Source organism: Ursus arctos, unplaced genomic scaffold (genome assembly GCF_023065955.2).
Source record: "Ursus arctos isolate Adak ecotype North America unplaced genomic scaffold, UrsArc2.0 scaffold_4, whole genome shotgun sequence".
Taxonomy (NCBI): Eukaryota; Metazoa; Chordata; class Mammalia; order Carnivora; family Ursidae; genus Ursus; species Ursus arctos.
In genome coordinates, this window is record NW_026623056.1 from 93,120,843 (window position 1) to 93,142,524 (window position 21,682).

Genomic DNA, 21,682 nt, shown 5'->3' on the forward strand with positions numbered 1-21,682 from the left:
CTCCCCGGCTTTGAGTCTCTACCAAACCCGGGCCGGTGGGGGACCCCCTGTTACAGCCAGCTCGGAATAAACAGCCTTTGCTTCTTCTCACTTAGGTGGTCCCTGTTTAGCCTACAAAGGCTTCTTGAAAGGGCAGCTCCAGAAAGAGCATTTGTCCCCAAAGTCCTTCCAGTTCAGCAGAAAGATGTGGCGGGAGCCAGAAGCACACGGACTCGAAACTGGCTCCACGTACGGTCCTCGACCAGCCTCAGGGTCTTACGGTCTGGCCCACAACTGACTGGATGAGCCTCTCAGAGCCTCATCTTGCTCATCTGTAAGATGGGATGGTAGTGACTTCCCCCGTCAGGGGCCCAGCTGAGCAGCCGGACATGGGGGGGAGCCGCCTGCAGCAGCGACCCAGACTGGCAGACACGCGGAAGACTTCAGTCACCTGCTACGACAGTATGAGCAAGAGGCAAGAGGCTAAAGCCACAGGGAGCCCCGACCGCCCGCCCCCCAGGAAGAGCGTGCGGTGGGGGCCACGCCCAGGAGCCCAGGACGAAAGCCTCCCGTGGGTTGATAAGCCCTGGGGCCCAGGGAGGAGGGAGGAGGAGGGAGGGCTGGCATGGAAAAGTACCGGGTACTGAGTCAGAGTGGGGAGGGGGCAAAGTAGCTTCCAGGCGCCCTACAAGGAGGCCTCTGATGGAGGCTCCGGGGCTACAAATGCAGATGGACCACTGAGGGGGGCTAGCGGGCCTGGGTCCACGCTGAAGTTCCCCCAGGATGGCAGTGCCCTGGCTGCGTCCCAGGCCTGGTGTGTGGCAGGGCCGCCTTGTGCCACCCACCGGGCGAAGTCTCTGTGATCGCCCGTGGCCGGGCCTGATAGATCACGCATAGGATTTTTGACCGGGAGCCAGGCTCTTCATGCCCCAGAACTGTTTTCTGGGAAGGCTTTCTATACTGGAATCCATCAAGGCCCAGGTAATTCGGAAGATGCCACCTGCCTTGGCTGGGCGTGCAGGTGTGAGGCACAGCTGCTCAGCCAGGTGGGCTCTGCACACTCTAGACGGTCTCCGAGAAGGGGCTCTTCCATTGGGGTGGGAAGGGAGGCAGAACTAAATGGCCAAGAAAATCCTCCTTATTCCGCAGATTTCATTGATTTAAATTGTGTGCCCAGGGCCCAGGAGGAGTTTATTTCCAGAAATTTAGGTTAGGATATTATAAGGGTTGCCCTATGGGACAGTAAGACTGAATGTATAGCCATCATCACAAAACAGGCCAGTTCGGGCCCAAGGAGAGGCAGGTGGACCCATGGAGAGAAGAGATGGAGAACTTGAACACCCATGGTCAGTAGGCCATGCAGATCAGTGGGGAGCGAGGGGTCGTTGGGAGAAAGTGATGGCAAAGGTGGGTGTCTCTGGGGGAGAAAACCAGGCTGAACTCCTCCCCAATTGGGATATATAGTTTACCCCTCCAGGAGGGGTGAATGGTGAAACTTCCAAGTTAGAGGGAGGGCTGGGAGCCATCTTTGTTACTTTGTGGTACAGAAAATTCCTCAAACAAGCTCAATAAATACAAACCATGAGAAAGAAGTCATTACACTTGCTCACATCAAAACAAGAACTTCTGCTCAGGAAGGACACGATGGACAAGGCCAGTAGTCCCAGGACAGAATAAGAAAGGTGTTTGCCACACCATGAAAGGTACAGAAGGGACAGGGAGCCCCTGAACATCAACAAGGAAAATATAAGAACAATCTTCAAAAAAAAAAAAAAAAAAAAAAAAAAAGAAGGCCATCTAAAAAAGAAGAAATCCAAAGGGCTCACATATGACAAAATGCTCAAGTCCACACGAATCAGAGAAATGCAAATTAAAACAGTAATAGAGACCACTCTTCTCCTAGTATATTGGTTTAAAAAAGGATATAGGAAAACAATGTAAAGATAGAGTGTGCATGGGAAAATGACTCGTCCCTTCTGTGGGTTCGAACCTGCTTTCCTTAACTTGTTTTAAAGGAAGTCATGGAACATGGAACAGGTTGGCACGCTGGTCTTTGCGCGGGACTCCTGGCCTCTCTGGGGCTGCAGCGTGGACGCATCCAAAGTCTGGGAAGGCAAAGGCAGTGTGGGGCTCACTGAGGCCTCAGGGAAGCGCCAAAACAGCAGAGAATAACCTCACAAAGGCGTAATGGACCTCTGCGGCCGGCCAGCACTCAGCCCTCGCACACATCAACGCTTTTAAATCCCTACTCATCCACTTTGGTCACCTGCCAGAGTCAGAGGGTTCTCAGGGTGCACAACACTGCCCAAAGGGTCAAGCAGACGGTATAGCAAGGACCGTGGTCTTTGAGCCCAGCTGTCCTGGGACACGCTATGTCCTGCAGCTTCTGTCATGGGTCTTTCTGAGGCTCGCTCTCCTCATTGGCAATAGGGGATGATATCCTCCTTTCTTGTAGGGCTGTGGGAGGGACTGCTAATACTGTCTGGCAGGCAGAAGTTGCTCCCCAGAAACGGACAGCTTCACAGGGACTGAGTTGGAAAGGCACGGCCCATCCCTCACGATGCAGTCGGCTCTGTGCAGGGCCACGTTTTAGGTCGACTACGAACTTCCCACCTGAGTTTGTGGGAGGGTATGTGTTTGCCTGCAGGAATGCAGGCTGCCAGGGCTGGCTAAGTGGCTCTTGAGTAAGAGCCACGTGGCTAGTACACAGCTGATGTTGAGCTCACTTTACTTCAATCGGCAAGAGGGCATCCGGCGGGGCGCCTTAAGCAGCCGGCACAGAAAAATCCACACACGGTCTGGGAACAAATCCACCTGCTGGACCCACACTTGCCAGCCCCAAACCACAGCCTTCTTTTCTCGCCTTTCTCGCATGTTGCCCATTAGGTATAACAAGCACCTGGCCTCACTGGGCACGTGGACATTCAGGAGGCGAAAGACAGTGCACACACCAGGCAGAACGCAGGGCTGGCACAGGGACAAGGGGGTTTGAGCTGAGTTCTTCCCGGGACAGGATGCTCAGCTGCCCTCAGGGTCCCACCCACAAAACTTGTCTCTGATGATTCAGAATGCCACCTCTTATTCTCCTCTGCCAGGAGCTGTGGGAGAGGTGAGGATGAAGCGCCAGTCCCTGCCCCCAGGGGACCTTTGTAATAAAAACACCACTCTCTCTTGCCGGGCATGACTATCTCTGCAATCCAGCCAGCTTTCCAAGTTCCCTTATCTCACGTCCTCCTGGCAAGTGAGAACAGGAACAGAGGATTAATCCGGCTGTAGTGGCCTCGGGCTGGAGGATGTGGAAGTCCAAGTGCTCAGCTCCTAGAGGGTTACCTGCCTTCCAGTCCCATCGTGGGAGAGTCCTCACCGAGCTAGTGCCCTTCAAATATACGCACCGCGTCCAGGAATTATGGAATCAGAGCTGGAAAGGGCCAACGGATCAGGGCTATCGGCACAGAGAGGGCTGGTGGGGGCGGCTACAGGAGAAGGAAGTTTAGAGTACTAAGGGCTTCCATTAGAACAGAAGACAGGTATCAGATCAACCATCTAAGTTTTGACTTAATAAATTTGATAATGGAAGGATAGGTTAGTATAATCATATGTAATATAACTCAATGTAAGTGAAAACAAGAAAAACAGAGGAGATCAATTGAAACCAAAATTGATTCTTCGAGAAGATGAATAAGATTGGTAAACTTTCAGCCAGACTGACCAGGGGGGGAAAAAACAAGAAGAAATAATTTACCAATATCAAGAACAAAAAATGGGATATTACCAACCATTTTTCACAAATTGAAAGGATAATGAGGGACCTCCACAAACAACACTATGCCTGTATATTCAAAAGCTCGTGTGAAATGGACCAACTCCTCAGTAAGCACTTCATTATGTTTCTCAGGAAATTCTCCCAAATATTTAAAGAAGACCAAATACTGGCTCTACACAATATTTTCTAGAAAGTAGAAGAGGAGGAAACATCTGCCAACTCCTTTCATGGGGGTGGCATTATCAAAACTGAAGATACCGCAGTAAAAAAAGACTGCGGACCGATAGCCTCACAAAAACAGACATGAAGATCCTGAATAAAATATTAGCAAATCAAATCCAACAACACATAAAAAGAATGATAACATCACAACCAAGTGGGGTTTATCTGGGAATTCAGGACTGGTTCACATTCGAAAACCAATTAATGTAAGTACACGGACTTCTCCATACTGCCTTTGCAATTTCCTATACATTTCTAATTATTCCAAAACAAAGGCTTTAAGAAATCAATTAATGTAATTCAACATAATAACAGACTAAAAAAGAAAATTGTTTAATCATCTCAATAAATGTATAAAAAGCATTCCATTAAATCCAACATTCATTCATGATAAAATCTCTCGGTAATAAGAGGGAGCTTTTTAGCCTGTGGACGCTTATCTAGACAAAACCTCAGTGACCACAGTCCAGCGAGCACTGAATGCCTCCCCCTGAGGTCGGGCATGTGTGAGCACACACACACGAGCATTTCCTTGCTCTGCCTGCTAACAAAATGACACCCCAGCAGCACTGAGCACATCGAGCTCCAGATCATGGTTTCTAAATACCATCACCCACTAAAAGGAGCAGGGCTCCCTGGAGAAGTGGTGGACTCCAGGGATGGGACAGGGAGATTTCCAGAGGAGCTGGGACCAGAAGTGAGACGCTGGGGAGTTGGAAGCATGCTGAAAGGTATAGGACCCAAATGAACGACGTCCCAGTGCTCAAAGCTGGAACAATGTGAACAAAATAATGATAATACTGGAATTTTACCCAAATAATAAAACAAATATTCTTTAGACCATAATGAAATAAATTAAACCAGAACAGGTAAATAAATGGAGGAAAAGGGGCAGCTCATCCTTACAGAAGAATTTTGGTTAATAAATGGAGGTGAAATGGGGAAGTGGAAATTCACCATCAGAACACCACAGCGACCCTGCTGCAGATATGGCCCCCAGAGGGACGCTAAAACCATTGGACAAACACAACAGCAGAAACAGGATGCTTGTAAAGTCTCATAGAATCTCCCTCACCCCAAATATTTATTAATTACAAGGGGAAAAAATAACCATATCCCCAGTGACAAGACACAGCAACATCATATATCCCCGCTTCACTGGACACATTACTTCTGTGGGATTCTTCCCCAAACATAATAACCTCAGTCCAGTTGTGAGGAAACCTCAGACAACCCCAAATTTCTACAACACATGTGACCAGGGCTCTTCAAAAGTGTCAAGACACAAAGGATAAGGAAAGACCAAGAAACTGCCTCAGACTAGAGAAGACTAGGGAGATCTTGCAAATGTACATGGGGTCCTGGACCAGAGAGGGGACATTCGTGGGAAACGGGGGTGTCCTTTAGTGAACAGTAACGTGCCCATGCTGATTTCTAAGATTTATCACTGATCTGAGGCTACGTAAGATGTTACTAGAGGAAGCTGGGTGAGGACATGTGTAAACACTCTGTACTCTTGTTACAATTATTCTGTAAATGACACGAAAGCACAAAGTGTCCCATGAGCTCACCCGTGCCGGGACAAGCAGAAGATGTGCGGGTGCAGCTGGTCCGTGATGCCACGTGCCCCCTGCGCCCCATCCTTCACCTGCTGCGGACTGCAGTCCCCAGGAAAGGAGACCTGCTCCACCTTTCCTCCCATCCCACATTCTGGCCTTGTGTCTGCTTCAGACCAGGTGCTTGCTAAGAGTCGAATTATGTCCCATGAGGATGCTGAAATCCTAACTCCCAGTACCTGCAGAGGTGACCTTTTCTGGAAAGATGGTCTTCACAGGCGATCAAGATACAATGAGGTCACTGGGGGAGAGGGGTCCTAACCCAATACAACTGGCATCCTTGTAAAATGAGAAAATGTGCATGCAGACAGGCACACAGGGAGGATGCCGAGCGAGGATGCAGGCAGAGAAGGGGAGATGCTCTTACAAGGCAAGGAACCCTCAGATTGCCAGCAGATCCCCCAAGCTAAGAGAGCATGGCACAGATTCTCTGTCACAGACCCAGCAGGAACCAACCCTGCCAATCCTTGACCTCAGACATCCAGCCTCCAAACTGGGAGAGAATGGACCTCTGTTGTTGAAGCCTGCTCTACGGCGTTTGTTACCGTAGCCTCAGGACGCTGACACGGTGCTGCATACAAATCATGACTCATCATCGTTATGCAGAAACGAGCACAGAGGCGCATGGCGGTGCTCAGCCAGACCAGGCCTGGGACCCAGCCCCCAACACCCAGGTGTTCCACCAGGGCCCCCAACGACCCCCAATAAAACTACAAACTGCACTCCACCCCCAAGCTATCTTTCTAGGACTAAAAACAAGTAGAGACTCCCAGGCCAATTTCCAGAGTTTTGTCAACAGAGCAAGGACTCCTGGAAATAACTCCTGTGGCTGGTTCTTCAGGACCCAGCTCTCGGCACCAAGGAGGGGAGGGCTGGGGAGACAGCTGCTAGGATAGCACAAGCCAGGAGGGTATGAGGAGAAAGTCAGGGCACCTGGCACACACTCACACACACACACACACACTCACAGCCTCCTCCAGCCCTGCCACCCCCACCCCCACCATGGCCACGTCCATCTTGTCCGTCTGCTCCAGTGACCTGAGCTACGGCAGCCGTGTCTGCCTGCCCGCCTCCTGTGACTCCTGCCCCAACTCCTCCTGGCAGGTGGACAACTGTCCAGAGAGCTGCTGCGAGCCCCCCTGCTGCGCCCCCACCTGCTGTGCCCCCAGCTCCTGCCTGACCCTCCTCTGCACCCCTGCGAGCTGTGTGTCCAGCCCCTGCCAATCAGCCTGCACCAGCTCCTGCCAGCCCTCCTGCTGTCTCTGGATGCACTTAAGCAAACTGACCGATAAACGCCCAAGACCGACCAGAGCCCTGGCTCCATGTATCTTGTCATTATTCCCAGCCTGAGCACACATCCACTTCCCCCGCTCTGTACTCAGCACTGCCATCCTGCAGGACCCTTTGTGGCTTCCTGTGATTCCCCAAGGCCCTAGCTGGGCAGCAGAGGCTGGGGGTAAGTATTGCAGGCCTCTGGCCACTTGGGCCTTCCTGGGCTCATCCTTCACCCTCCTGTACTGTCTTCCATGGGATAGTTCTTTTCCTTGATTTGCCCCATCACTCCTCATGATGACCCTTCAATCAGGATTAGGATTTGCAAGACCCATGTGTTTCCACAGCATGTCTAAATGCCCTCCTAACTTTAACATTAGCAATTTTCGTTTCTGTTTTGTCTAAAATCTTCTCACATGCCCTGCTGACACCCCCGGTGTGGTGTCAGGAGCACAGCTGAAGGTGTAATGTGCTACACATACACATCCCAGAAGTCACATGTTAATAGTCGTGCTAAACCTGCATGAGAGTAAAGGCTTCTCTCAATCTGCAATAAGAAAACACGAAAACAAGCACAGAAGCATCACCATGATCAAGCCCATCCGCAGGTGGTAAGCGCCAGATGGAACAAAGCCCAGCGCTCTTTAAAAGAAGGAAACAACATACAACATCCAACAATATCACGCTATTCTTTTACTGAAACCCAGCATCCAATAAAAAATTACTAGACATATCTTTAAAGATTTTATTTACTTATTTATTTATTTATTTATTTGAGAGAGAGCATGCACATGCATGCATACAAGCGGGGGCAGGGCAGAGGGGGAGGGAGAGAGAGACTCTCAAGCAGACTCCGCACTAAGTGTGGAGGCCAACACAGGGCTCCAACCCACGACCCTGAGATCATGACCTGAGCCAAAAGCAGGACTTGGACGCTCAACTGACTGAGCCACCCAGGTGCCCCCAAATTACTAAACACCTTAGAGAAAAAATCTAACCCATAATCAAGAGGCAAAACAGATTATACAAACAAACTCAGAAATGACAGTTGCTGGAATTAGTAGACAAGGCAGTTAAAACAACAATAAATATGTTCAAGGATTTCAAGGAAGACATGAACACAAGAAAGAAATGTAAGATACAAAAGAGAACTAAATGGAACTCCAAGAGCTAAAAAAACATAACATTAACAATAAAAAATTTAAAGGATGAATTTAAAAGCAGAATAAAGACTGATGATGATCAAAGACCTATGAGACATAAACATAGAAATTTCCCAAACTGAAAGACAGTAAGAAAAAAAATTTAAATTAACAGAGCATCAGTAATCTGAGGAAAATATTAAATGGTCTAACATAAATATAACTGGAGTCCCTGAGAAAAAGGTCAGGAGTCAGGGGAGACAGAAAAATATTTAAAGAGATAATGACTCAATGTTTTCCAAATTTGATGAAATTGAGAAGTATACAGAAAACTTGAGAAACACTATACACTAACCTGACCATATTGACATGTATACAATATTCCATCCAACAACAGTGAACTTGAATTCACATTTTTTTCAAGTGCACATAGAACATTCACCAAAATAAATCATATGCTGGGCCATAATGCCAGTCTTAATATGTTTGATAGGATTGAGAATGTTGTTTGACCATGACAAAATCAGAAATCATGAACTTAGAAAGATATCTGGAAAACCAAAAAATATTTGGATAGTAAATAACACACTTCAAAATAATCCATGAGTCAAAGAAGGAATCACAATGGAAAACTGGAAATATTTTTAATAAAATAAAAACTTTATAGAATGCAACTAACACAGTGTATAGGGGGAAATGTATAGTTTAATAATTTATATAGAAAAGAAGGAATCCGTCAATTATCTAAGTTTCTACCTTCAGAAGCTACAAAAAGGAGCTCAAGTAGAATCCAAAATAAGTTGGGGCACCTGGGTGGCTCAGTCGTTAAGCATCTGCCTTCGGCTCAGGGCGTGATCCCAGGGTTCTGGGATCGGGCCCCACATTGGGCTCCCTGCTCCACTGGGAGACTGCTTCTTCCTCTCCCACTCCCCCTGCTTGTGTTCCCTCTCTCGCTGGCTGTCTCTCTCTGTCAAATAAATAAATAAAATCTTAAAAAAACAACAAGGCAAGAAACAACAATTGTTGGAGAGGATGTGGAGAAAGGGGATCCCTCCTACATTGTTGGTGGGAATGCAAGTTGGTACAGCCACTCTGGAAAACAGTGTGGAGATCCCTTAAAAAGTTAAAAATTAAACTACCCTATGATCCAGCCATTGCACTACTGGGTATTTACCCCAAAGATACAGACTTAGTGAAGAGAAGGGCCATATGCACCCCAATGTTCATAGCGGCATTGTCCACATTAGCTAAATTGTGGAAGGAGCCGAGATGCCCTTCAACAGATGACTGGATTAAGAAGTTGTGGTCCATATATACAATGGAATATTACTCAGCTATCAAAAAGAACGATTTCTCAACATTTGCTGCAACGTGGACAGCACTGGAGGAGATAATGCTAAGCTAAATAAGTCAAGCAGAGAAAGACAACTATCATATGGTTTCTCTCATCTATGGAACATAAGAAGTAGGAAGATCGGTAGGGGAAGAAAGGGATCAAGAAAGGGGGGGGTAATCAGAAGGGGGAATGAAGCATGAGAGACTATGGACTCTGAGAAACAAACTGAGGGCTGCAGAGGGGAGGGGGGTTGGGGGAATGGGATAGACTGGTGATGGGTAGTAAGGAGGGCACGTATTGCATGGTGCACTGGGTGTTATATGCAACTAATGAATCATCAAACTTTACATCAAAAACCAGGGATGTACTGTATGGTGACCAACAGAATATAATAAAAAAATATTACCATAAAAAAATCTTAAAAAAAAGAAAGAATCCAAAATAAGTAGAGGGAAGGAAATAATTGAGAAGTGTAGAAATCTACCAAATAGAAAATGGACAAACGAGAAAATTAATAAAACCAAGTCTAATTTTTTAAAAGATCACCAAAATTAATAAATTTCTACCTTGACCAGTCAAGAAAAAGAAAAGAAAATGAAATAAATAAACAATATCAGGAATAAAGAAAAGGCGATTGCCCCAGACCGTAAGACACTAAAAGAACAATAAAAGAAAAATGCAATTCTTGATGCTGACACATTCAACAACTTAAGTGAAATGGACAAATAACTGGAAGGATACATATGATAAAAACTCATACAAGAAGAAATAGAAAACCAAAATAGCCCTCTGTCAATTGAAGTAATTGAATTATAGTTAAGATCCCTCTGACAAAGAAAAGGCCACGTCCAGTCCTAAGGAATATATAAAAACGCTATTAGAATTCCTAAGTGCAGTTAGCCAGGTCACAAGATACAAGGTCAATACACAAAAACTGATTAAATTTCTAGGTGGTAGCAATGAGTACTTGGAAATGAAATAAACACACCATTAACTAAAACATTGAAAAACGAAATAATAGAGAAACTTAATATATACAAGGTTTATGTACTAAAAATAATAAAATATTGCAGAAAAAAAGTCACCCTAAATCACTAGAAATAGATACTATGTTTATGAATTGAAACTCTATATTGTTAAAATGTCGATTCTTTCCAAATTTACCTGCAAGTTTAATGCAATTCTAATAAAAATTCCAGCAAGTTCTTTAGAAAGCAATGACCTGACTCTAAAATATATTCTAAAATCGGTACAGAAATATAAATGATCTAGAACAACGAATTATGAAAAAGAAAAACAGAATTGGATGGCTAGCTGCTGGATTCCCAGGCTTCATTTACAGCTGCGTTGATGGAGACGGTGTGTTATGGGTACCGGAACAACGCTGTGCTGAAGACGGCATAGAGCGGGTCCAGAAACAGACCCGCACGTACACAGCAAAGATCATTCAACGGAGAAAGGATAGTGTTCTCAACAAACGACGCTGGAACAGCCAACAGCCTATTCAAAACTTAACTAGAAAGGGATCACAGAACTTAGCGTAACAGTTAAAGCTGGAATATTTAGAAGTACACATGGGACAAAACCGGCGTGACCCAGAGTTTAGGCAAAGATTTCTTAGCACCTCGGAAGAAAGGGAATTCATTGAATTGAATCAAAACTAGAGATGTCAGCTACTCCAAAGTACTGTGAAGAAAGTGCAAAGTCTGGGCGCAGGCGGGGAAATCTGCACAGGACACATATGATAAAGGGTCCCCGGAGTACGAGAAGGACACCCAGTGAGTTAAGAGCCAACAATCTGATTGCGGAACAACAGGCAGAGGATTTGAGCAGACGCTGCAGGAAGACAGACAGCGGGGAACAGGCAGGTCACCAGCGGATCCAGCCACACACAGCAGCCGGCAGGAAGGGCAAAAACCGCCATGCACGGTGCACCTGGCACATGACCCAGCAAGCCAACCCCCAGGTATCTACCCAAGAGAAAGGACGACATGCGGGGTACAGGTGCTTACAGCGGCTGCCTTCACAACCCTGAAAACCTGGAGACACCCCACAGGGACGTCAACAGGTGATTAAACAACTGCGATTCAATAAAACACGATCGGCAATTACAAAGGAAATAACCACGAATATATGCCACGAAAGAGGCAAGTGAACGAAGCCAGACGCGGAGCATGTCTGTTGGGCACCTTCCCCCTTCGGACGCCCGAGGAAAGCTCAGCTTCAGCAGCAGAGCATCTGCTCCCAGGTGGCGGGCGGGTGGGGAGGCTCGGGCCACAGAGGAAGCTTCACAGGAGGGAAAGCTGGTACCTCTCGACCCCAGTGGAGGCTGCAGGATGCAGACCTTTCTCAAAACTCATCGAACTATACAATGAAATAGGCACGTCTGATGATATGCAAATTGTACCTGGACAAGGCTGATTTGCAGCTGAAGGGTTCTGGTCGGGGGAGAAGGGTTTGGGCATGGAACGTGCAGCAGGTGGGGAGTGTGGCGTGGGGCGGGAGGTGATGGGGGCTTCAGGGAAGGAGACTGAGCGCCTGGGGGTGGCACGGGCTCCCTTTGTGGGTTCTGGCCATGGACACAGATGCGGGAGAGGGAGGAGCTCACGGGCAGGGAGGGGAGGGCTCAGGAGGGTAGGGTGACCTCTGTCTGATACATCATGGGGACACTGGGCCACCGTTGCAACAGTTTTGGAACCCTGGCAGGTGACCTTGTTGAATGTCCCCGCTCTTGTCCACGAGTGTCCTTACGTGAGGCCACTGTCATCCTGACTTCGGAGCAGGCCGCTGTCCACAGCAATCGAGGCCTGATGGGCTTCCCAGTTCACAGGGAAGGTCCCGCACCATGACTCCATGTCCCTCATGCCCCCGGGCGGAATCCAGACCTACCATATGACGGCCCTCAGAGTCCTGCCCAGGACGGGATCCTGGGGGTCCTTCTACCCACCCTTAATATTTTGTTTCAGACCTAGTTGTTTTCTTCAGGAGCTTGGAGCATTGCCTCCCCCATGACACCACCTTTCCCCTCTACCTTTCCGGGAAGAGCCCGCGGGAGGACCCCAGGGGGACCCCGGGCCCATAGGGTCTGTGCTGCCTGCAGCCCACAGGCCACCTTCTCTGCGGTCCGTTTGTCCAGTGAGGGCAGTGGGTTGAAATGGGCCAGGAGCTGAGAACCCCCAGACCACGACCCGTGGGCAGGCAGCCAGCCTCGGGAAGCCCTGGGCACGCAGCACCCAGCAGCACTGACCTTCCTGGGAGAGAGCATGACCCCGCCCCCCCACCCCCGGGGCCCTGGCCAGAGGAGTTAGGCCCCTGCCCTTCGCGACTTCTCAGTCCCTCATTCCCAGCAATGTCTGCAGCTGGAGGAGACCAATGTCCGCTCAAAACCCTGGGTTCCCCCGCCCCCATGAGGGTCAGATGAAAGGAAGCAGATCCGTTGGACAAGTGAGTTTATTGGGGTGCCCGAGGAGGGGCTGACAGGTCAGATGGTGAGGCCAAGGGACCCGAGCAGAGACAGGGAAGGACAGGGACCCAGAACAGGTAGAGGCGCCTCCTGGGAGAAGGAGCCCCGGGGAGCAGCGGGGTCAGCGGTCTGGGGATGCAGGAGGTCAAGGTCAGGTCAGGAGAGTGGACACATGGGGGACCGTCCTGGGTGCGGGCAGCCACCTAACACAGGTCAGTACTGGACTGAGGGGGCGCTGGGAGGACCACCGTCACTGGGTGGGTCCTGAACCCAGCTGGCCCTGGGGGGAGAGACGTGCCCAGTCAGCAGCAGGACTTCTGGGCCGAGGCAGGGACACAGCAGGCCTGGTGGGAGCACACAGGGCGGCAGAGCAGGGACACGCAGGAGCCCCGGCGGCAGCAGCTGGGCTGGCAGGAGGAGGCGGGGGCACAGCAGGAGGAGGCGGGCACGCAGCAGGCGGGTCTGCACACGGGGTAGCAGAGCAGGGACACGCAGGAGGAGGGTCTGCAGCAGGATGAGCAGCAGGGGCTGGGCTGGCAGCAGGAGGGGGCAGAGCAGGGGGAGGCCCCCGAGCAGACAGGGGTGCAGCAGACGGGCTTGCAGCAGATGGGCTTGCCGCAGACAGGGGTGAAGCACACGGGCTTGCAGCAGACAGGGGTGCAGCAGGCAGGCTTGCAGCAGATGGGCTTACAGCACACGGGCTTGCAGCAGACAGGGGTGCAGCACACGGGCTTGCAGCAGACAGACACACAGCAGTCTTCCTGGCAGGGGGAGGAGCTGCAGCAGGAGGGCTGGCAGGAGCTGGTGCAGGCTGATTGGCAGGGGCTGGACACACAGCTCACAGGGGTGCAGATGAGGGTCAGACAGGAGCTGGGGGCGCAGCAGGTGGGGGCGCAGCAGGGGGGCTCGCAGCAGCTCTCTGGGCAGTCGTCCACCTGCCAGGGGGAGGCAGGGCAGGAGTCACAGGAGCCGGGCAGGCAGATGTGGCTGCCGTAGCTCAGGTCGCTGGAGCAGACAGACAGGGTGGACGCGGCCATGGTGGGGGTGGGGCTGGAGGAGGGTGTGAGTGTGTGTGTGAGTGTGTATGTGTGGTGCCTGAGGCTGACAGTTTTTATATCCTCCTGGATCTTGTGTCCCAGGCCCCCGCAAGCCTCTAGTTCCGGCTCCCATCCCATTAGAGATGCTTATATGCCTGGATGCTATCCAGCTCAGAAACCTCCTGGAGCATCGGGCTTCGGAGCGGTCCCACTGTGTTCCAGGGGAACAGGAGTGGGATGGGCAGGTCGCAGCCCTGCTTCTCAGAGCAGTGGATGGCGGGTGTGGGGTGAGGTTGTGGAGAGCATCCTGGGTGTGCGGGTCACCATCCAGCCACCAGCCAGGCCGCCCCAGGCCGTCGCTCACTTGGCAAGCAGCCAGCACTAGGAAGAGTTTCTTGTGGTTCAAACACCTCTTCCCCTGGGGATGCAGGACTGGGGCCCCCTGTGAAGGAGGAACCCAGAGGCCAGGGGTGGTCAGCGCCTTCCCAGGGCCACCTGCTGGGCTGGACCTCTTGGCCTGAGCTCTGAAGCATTTCTCATCACCAAAGCGCGTCCTGTCCCTGGGTCCACTTTCCATCTGTCTGTGTGCTGGGGAGACCACAGGGCTTTGTATCCAAAGCCTCCCTCCCTCAGGACAAGGACACTGCCTGGGGCTGTGGTTACGCATGAGCCACCTGAGCACCTGGGCTGGACATCGACAGCAGTCACCGCCCTCGTGTCCCTCTGGGGCAGCCTCGTCCGTCTGGACGGCCCCCATCCGTCCCCACCCAACCTTTCTTCTGGCCGGCTCCCTCACTGCGTGTCCCGCACGACACCAGACCACCCGCCGTGTCTCTAAGGAGAACACGGACACAGAACACAACAGAAAGATAGGCAATGTGGCCGTGGAGAGCGAGTGTCCCTCAGCTCTGCCTACCAGCACCCCACCCTCCTCTCAGGAAGCAGCTACATGCCCCCGTCTCTGCACGTGTCTCTGTGTCTCTCTTTTAGTCTCTCTCTGCTCACACACAGGCACACATGCGTTCTCGTTAGTCACAGTCCCTAGGATCTAGAAAGTCACCGAAAACACTGAATTAGCAAATGCTGGCAACGCTGAACCATCACTCCCGGGGAATACGGGGTTGGGTCCCTGCAAGCTCTGGTCAGATTTTCAGCAACCCTCAATACACGGCTCGTTTGATGTTTCTGTTTAAAGCGACCTATTTAATAAATACTTGACATACATCTTATTTAAAAGCGGACTCACGGCCACCGGCACCTTAACTCACGCCTGAGCAAGGCTTATGCGACGCGGGTTTGCTCCCCAGGGCACATGAGCCCTCTTGTGCCCAGAACCCTACCTGCGGCGGTACGCCTGGGGCCCGTTCGCCCCAAAATCAGGGTGTAAAGCACAGAACCCGGCACGAAGGAGCTGGTGGTAGGACGGGCTTTTGGGCTGGGGGCTGACGCAGGCGGCAGAGCCTCGTCCCACCCCAGCGGGGAACGGATCTGGAGCGCTCCCGCGTGTCCGCGAATGACCGAGCACACGTTGTGAGTGTTGATTAGGGTTACAAATAAATTTTAGTGAGTAATTCATGAATAATGAAGATTGACTTTATCATCTCTTCTCTCTACATGTTTAAAATACAAATTGTATCATATTCTACCCACTCTGTTTTTTTGTAACTTAATATAACATGGAGCTCTTTCCTTCAAATACATAAAGATTTCTCTTTCTTGTTTGCAGCTGCACAGAACCCCACATTGTCCTGTGTATTTGTCTGTGTCTTGCCTCTCTGTACTCCCAAACCTCCCGCGGCCTTATATTTAGGGTCTAGTTCTTAGAACTAGCCTGCGGGGTGTCCATTCTTGTGCGGACTCACAATCTTTATTTATAAATTGAAATATTTAATACTTTACATTTGATTTAATTATTGATAATTAGGTTTATATCTGCGAACTGATTGTATGTTTTCTGTTTGCCTAAAATGTTATATGTTTCTTTTACACATTATTTCCTGGCTGTCTTGGGGTATTTTTGTTATTTATCTCTACTCCCCCATTCATTACCCGTTGTCCGTGGTTTCGGGACTGTCTCAGAGGTCAGCCCAGAGGCTACAGTGCACCTTCCTGGGATGGTCAAGTCCGACGGACACGGGCGCAGGGGCCACTTCCAGAACAACCCTGAGACCCAGCACACCTCAGCCCCTCACCCTGCTCGTGCCGCACCGTTCATCTCTACTACAGCATAGAGCCCACGGGAAATCGTAAATATACTACATGTTATAAATTACGAATGGAAATGTGGGCCAGTTTCCACTCTATATGTCCCGTCGTTTATCCTTTCATGTTCTCCTCCATTTTCTTGCACTTCTGCCCTCCGGCCATCCTACCTGAGAGCTTCCCGTGACAGTGACTTCAAAGTGCGTCTTCTGACATGGAATCTGCTCCGTGTTTGCTGTTTGGGCAATGATTTGTGGCACCTTCACCTCCGAACGGCATTCTTGGGGAACTCTAGCCCAGTTCTGCAGTCATTTTGGTTTTGGCCCTTAAAGATGCCGTCCCAGTGTGCCATTCTCGCTGTCCGATCCCTGTCCACCACCCACACTACTATGGCACCCATCCATCAGTTCATAAATGTGAGTCCTGTGTTCTCTTCAGTCTAGAATTTCTACTTGTTTCTTCGTCTATGTTTCAGCTTTACAATAAAGATCTCCCTCTTTACACCTATTTCCCTGAACACTTTCACAATTATCTTGAAAGTCTGTGTCTGATTAACTCCAACACTGTCATCTCAGGCTTGTTTCTATCATCTGTTTGTCTCTTGGCATGACTGTAATTCTTGACTGAATGTTTGACATCGTCTATGAAAAATTCTAGCAGTTCTGGATGAGTTTCTCTTCTTCCGAAGAGGTCATTCTGGCTGGCAGCCTGAGTGGGGCAGAAGACTCGTCCTGATGTGAGGCTGCCCCACAGCTTGTGTCCCCACTCCTGGGGCTGAGCTGTCCAGGGGTCCCACCTGACAGCCACTCCTCCTTGGCCAGTCGTCAGGGTTATGAGTCTCCTTGGCAATGTGGTTGCAGAAGCTCTGCTTGGGTTTTAATGGTTCCCTGCTGGCTTTCTTAGTATCTTGCCTGAACAGCATGAACATTTGGCAAATGCCTTGAGATTCAACCTGCAGCTCTCGAGCTCCTCTCGGTGCCTGCCGTCTCCCTGGGGTCTTGTCCCCTCGGGTCCGGGCTGCTTCTGCAGTCGCAGACCCCATGGAGTTCTCCACCCTCCCATCGGTGTCCCAAAGCTCTGCCGGCCTCTCGACATGCTGGTTACTTGCCCTCACAGCCCACACCAAGATTCATAGGCTGCACTTCAGGGGAAGCCATGCAGAAGTGTCAGCTCGCCTCTCTGAACGGCCCCCGTCTCCACATGTTGGCCCTCAGCACTCAGTCTCAGCAGCAGACTTCAAAAGCTTTGCACGGACGTTTTTGTATTTTATCCAGCTTTTCGAGCCGTCCTCAGCCGGCATACTTACGTCTGGCAGAGGTGGCCGCGTCATAGAGGGCGAACATCGCCCTCTGCCCACCCCTGCCAAGCACTTCCAGCTTCCAGCTTCCAGTTCCTGTGTTTCTGGAAGGGCCAGACTGAGCGCAGGGGGCCAGGCTCAGACCCACACCAGTTTTATAACTCAAGACATAAAGAAAGACAACTCAGCCCACAGTTTAGTTGAATTCCTAGAACCCCTCTCTCCCCCAGCACGCACGTCCTCGTAGTTGAGAGGCCTGGTGTGAGAACCACTGCTGGAAACACAATGGCCAGGAAGGGTGAGAATTGGAGCCCACAGAGGCCCCAGGGGCAGCACCTGCTGCCTGCGTGCCCCCAGAGCCCTCCCACTGGGGTGTGGTGCCACTCCCCTGGGCCCGGTGCTGCCGACCCCATTCTTCACGGCTGTCACAGGGCGCCAAGCGCCCACCTCCCCGGCCAGCAGGCCTCCACAGGGCTGTGACCTGTGCACCTGTGCATTCTCGAGCTCGCCACTGTTTCCAGCACGTGGGGGGTTGGCTCCACAGTGAATAAATTCATGCTTGGAAGGTAAAAGGACCAGAGAGGATGGAAATTTATGTAGCAGAGGGAACCAAAACCACTTGTTGGCCACTTGGATATTATTTGCAGAAGAGAGGAAGGCGTTTGGATGACTTTCAGGTTTCTGGCTGGGATGACCCAAGGAATTTTTCAATTAACAATCAAGAAAATCAACAGGAAACACAAAAGCAACCATTGTTTTTCCTATGGAGGCTTTGTGGGAGCTGCACTTCCTGCAGGGGAGAAAATAGGGCGCTCCCATTTGCACTCAAGGTTTGCAGGGTTTGGGGTGTAAAATGGCTGTGGACAGAAGCAGAATCCATGAGCTCGGTGAGTGGTCAGGCAGAAGTGGCTTCCATGGTCACGCAAGGACATGGAATGTGTAGCCACCTGATTGTCCCACCTTCACCTGCTGGCCACCTGCACGTGCCCTCAGGGGTACTCCCACATCGGAGAGAGGACCAGGGAGTCACAACCAGAACATGTCTGGCTCCACACCCTCTCGGACTCTGGCCACTGCACCGCCCTGACAAGCAGAGGCCCCCGGTGTGCATAAGACCTACCCATGTGTCCACAAAAGGGCAGTTAGGATTCCAATAGATGGATTTCTTACACAGCCAACCCAGCCCCAGGACATGCTATTTGCAGACTCACACTGTATGTTCTGGACCAAAGGTAGCTTACAGTGAGTCAACAGACCCCAAAATATACTAGGAGTTTTATAGCTAAGCAAACACCTCATAGAACCAAACACACAGCTGGCACTAATGAGAGTCCCCTGGGCTCCAAACACCAACAAGGAAGGGAGGAGAGTGGGGCCTGCGGCTGGGACAGCACACACACCTGGGAGGGTATAAAAGCCAGCAGGACACCCTGAGCACCTCACACACAGTCACACTCACACACTCACACTCACACCTCCTCCAGCCCCGCCACCCCCGCCATGGCTGCGTCCACCCTGTCCGTCTGCTCCAGCAACCTGAGCTACGGCAGCCACATCTGCCTGCCCGGCTCCTGTGACTCCTGCCCGGACTCCTCCTGGCAGGTGGACGACTGCCCAGAGAGCTGCTGCGAGCCCCCCTGCTGCGCCCCCACCTGCTGCGCCCCCAGCTCCTGCCTGACCCTCCTCTGCACCCCTGCGAGCTGTGTGTCCAGCCCCTGCCAATCAGCCTGCACCAGCTCCTGCCAGCCCTCCTGCTGCAGCTCCTCCCCCTGCCAGGAAGACTGCTGCAAGCCCGTGTGCTGCACCCCTGTCTGCTGCAAGCCCGTCTGCTGCACCCCTGTCTGCTGCAAGCCCATCTGCTGCACCCCTGTCTGCTGCAAGCCCATCTGCTGCACCCCTGTCTGCTGCGAGACCTCCCCCTGCTCAGCCTCCTCGTGCTGCCAGCAGTCTAGCTGCCAGCCCTCCTGCTGCAGCTCCTCCCCCTGCCAGGAAGACTGCTGTGTGTCTGTCTGCTGCAAGCCCGTGTGCTGCACCCCTATCTGTTGCGAGTCCTCTCCCTGCTCATCCTCCTCATGCTGCCAGCCCCCCTGCTGCGCCCCCAGCTCCTGCCTGACCCTCATCTGCACCCCTGCAAGCTGCGTGTCCAGCCCCTGCCAGTCAGCCTGCACCAGCTCCTGCCAGCCCTCCTGCTGCAGCTCCTCCCCCTGCCAGGAAGACTGCTGTGTGTCTGTCTGCTGCAAGCCCGTGTGCTGCACCCCTGTCTGCTGCAAGCCCGTGTGCTGCACCCCTGTCTGCTGCAAGCCCGTCTGCTGCACCCCTGTCTGCTCAGGGGCCTCCCCCTGCTCTGCCCCCTCCTGCTGCCAGCCCAGCCCCTGCTCCTCGTCCTGCTGCAGACCCTCCTCCTGCGTGTCCCTGCTCTGCCGCCCCATGTGCGGACCCGCCTGCTGCGTGCCCGCCGCCTCCTGCTGTGCCCCCACCTCCTCCTGCCAGCCCAGCTGCTGCCGCCGGGCCTCCTGCGTGTCCCTGCTCTGCCGCCCCGTGTGCTCCCGCCAGGCCTGCTGCATCCCCGCCTTGGCCCAGAAGTCCTGCTGCTGAGTGATCTTCTTAAGGTCACCCCAAAGCTCAAAAGCACATCTGCACAGCCTGGATTCTTTACTAAGCACCAAGACAAGTGTCTATCCCCCTTCCCTGGCCCCTGTGGTGGACACTGGTCTCCCGTTCCCCACTGTGCATTTTTCCCACTGACTTTCCTCAAGTACTAACTTTTCCCAAGTTGACATGCCCTGCCTCCTACACCTGGGTTGGCAGTGACCCCACAAGGCCAGCTGGGCTCCCCCAAGCCTCTGGACCTTACTTGCAGTGAAGGGAGAGGTCAGGTATCCTCTCTTGAGTTGTGTCTCAGCATCGCCACCGGCCCGGTGTGGGCCTGGCTCCTGCACTGCTTCCTGATTTCGTCATCGCCCCTCATTCTGTGAGCTGTCAAACCCTCCAATAAATTCCTACTTTGATCAGTTTAACCAGAATTCACGTCTGTGGTTTCCAACAAAGACCCCTACCTGACACCCCCATGTAAGGTGGCCTGTGCTTGTCCCATGGCCGTCATGTTCCTGCCCATCAGTAGAGCCCAGGAGGTGCCTCCGGTGACATGTTTGTCCAGCACAGGGACCCACATTCAAGGTCGTAAGGCTCAGTAGTCTGATGGCAGTGCCTGGGGAAAAGCCACCTTTCAGGGGTGACCTCCCTGAGCCCAGACTCTCTCCAGCCCCCGCACTCCAGAAGGACGGACTCCACAGGCCCGTGCCGGTAAGAGCCAGCACTGCAGGCCTGGAGCAGCTGTCCTTAGCCTGGTCACAAGGTGGGCCCTCGGGTGGTGTCTGGGAGTGTGGATTTGGGAAGGGTTTGCACCCATGTGCTAGGAGGGCCTCACTGGGCATAAACTGTACAAACACTATGGCTTGTGCCGAACACCCCATCTTCCTGGGGGTCTGGAATTTTGGTGCACACCAGGCAGTGGGTGCCCACGTGACACGGCCCTGATAAAAACCTTGCGTGCTGACCTCTGACGAGCTCCCTGGGGGTGACACATCCTACATGTTGTCACTGCTCCTGGCTGGGGAGCTGGGCATGTCCCATCTGACCCCACCGGCCAGGGCTCTGGAAATGCACGCCCCATGTCCCCCAGCTTCTCCCCACGCACCTTGCCCTGGGCTGATTTTGCTCTGTGTGCTGAGTCCTGGGAGGTCCCCTAGCAAACCACCTAATCCTGGGGACCCCCACGCCCATCAGCCTGGCAGAAATGTTCGCATCTGACGACAGCAAGCATGGCCGGGAAGATAGAAACAAGGTCCGCTCTGTGCTGCACGTGGGAGCCCTCATGTTTCAGAGCAAGTTAGTAACATCTGGAAGAGCTGAACCTTGCACATTCCACACCCAGGACGGCTCTCCTGGAGAAGACGTCACATGTGTGCACAAGAAAGACGTCAAAAACATGTGGACTCTTTCCCCATGGAGTTTGAAGCCCAAATGTTGAACACCACGAAACACCCTTCAGTAGGAGAATGGACAACCGGACCACGTACATACACACTCAGGAAGAGCATGGGGTAGAGTCCACGTGACTGAAACATCTGTTTCATGGCTGAACATAACACTGAGTAAAAAGAAAAGTCCCACTGCAGATTGACACGTGCGGAATGGCACCCACTGAAAGGCTAAAACCACAAAGCAATACTTTGTCTTCGTGGCTATAAACTTCTCTATGAAAACTAGAAGAGGGTGTGTGGGAATGGGGCTACCCCAAACGGAGGGGGCAGGGGGCACATGGGGCTGTCAACAGCATCTGGAATATTCTAT

General features: G+C 51.8%; 2 protein-coding genes across 4 annotated transcripts; one reads left to right on the forward strand and one right to left on the reverse strand.

The window, feature by feature from the left end:
• Positions 1 to 6,582: 6,582 nt before the first annotated feature.
• On the forward strand, positions 6,583 to 20,330 carry LOC113255650 (keratin-associated protein 10-12-like). Of its 3 annotated transcripts, XM_057306617.1 has the most exons (4): positions 6,583 to 6,838; positions 19,056 to 19,175; positions 19,257 to 19,336; positions 19,601 to 20,330. In XM_057306617.1, the coding sequence occupies exons 1-4, from the start codon at positions 6,583 to 6,585 to the stop codon at positions 19,922 to 19,924; spliced, it is 780 nt and encodes a 259-aa protein (XP_057162600.1). In that variant the 3' UTR covers positions 19,925 to 20,330. The 3 variants fall into 3 exon arrangements, with proteins under 3 accessions (XP_057162600.1, XP_057162599.1, XP_044240310.3); XM_057306616.1 differs by lacking the exon at positions 6,583 to 6,838 and having other exon boundaries at positions 18,823 to 19,418; positions 19,491 to 20,330; XM_044384375.3 differs by lacking the exon at positions 6,583 to 6,838 and having other exon boundaries at positions 18,823 to 20,330.
• On the reverse strand, positions 13,096 to 13,830 carry LOC113255657 (keratin-associated protein 10-8-like). Its single transcript, XM_026499324.3, has one exon. It carries the CDS (start codon positions 13,828 to 13,830, stop codon positions 13,096 to 13,098), a length of 735 nt encoding a protein of 244 aa, XP_026355109.1.
• Positions 20,331 to 21,682: the final 1,352 nt, after the last annotated feature.

Coding starts and splice junctions, on each gene's coding strand:
- LOC113255657 (XM_026499324.3), bottom strand. CDS start 13,830: ATGGCCGCGTCCACCCTGTCTGTCTGCTCCAGCGACCTGAGCTACGGC.
- LOC113255650 (XM_044384375.3), top strand. CDS start 18,830: ATGGCTGCGTCCACCCTGTCCGTCTGCTCCAGCAACCTGAGCTACGGC.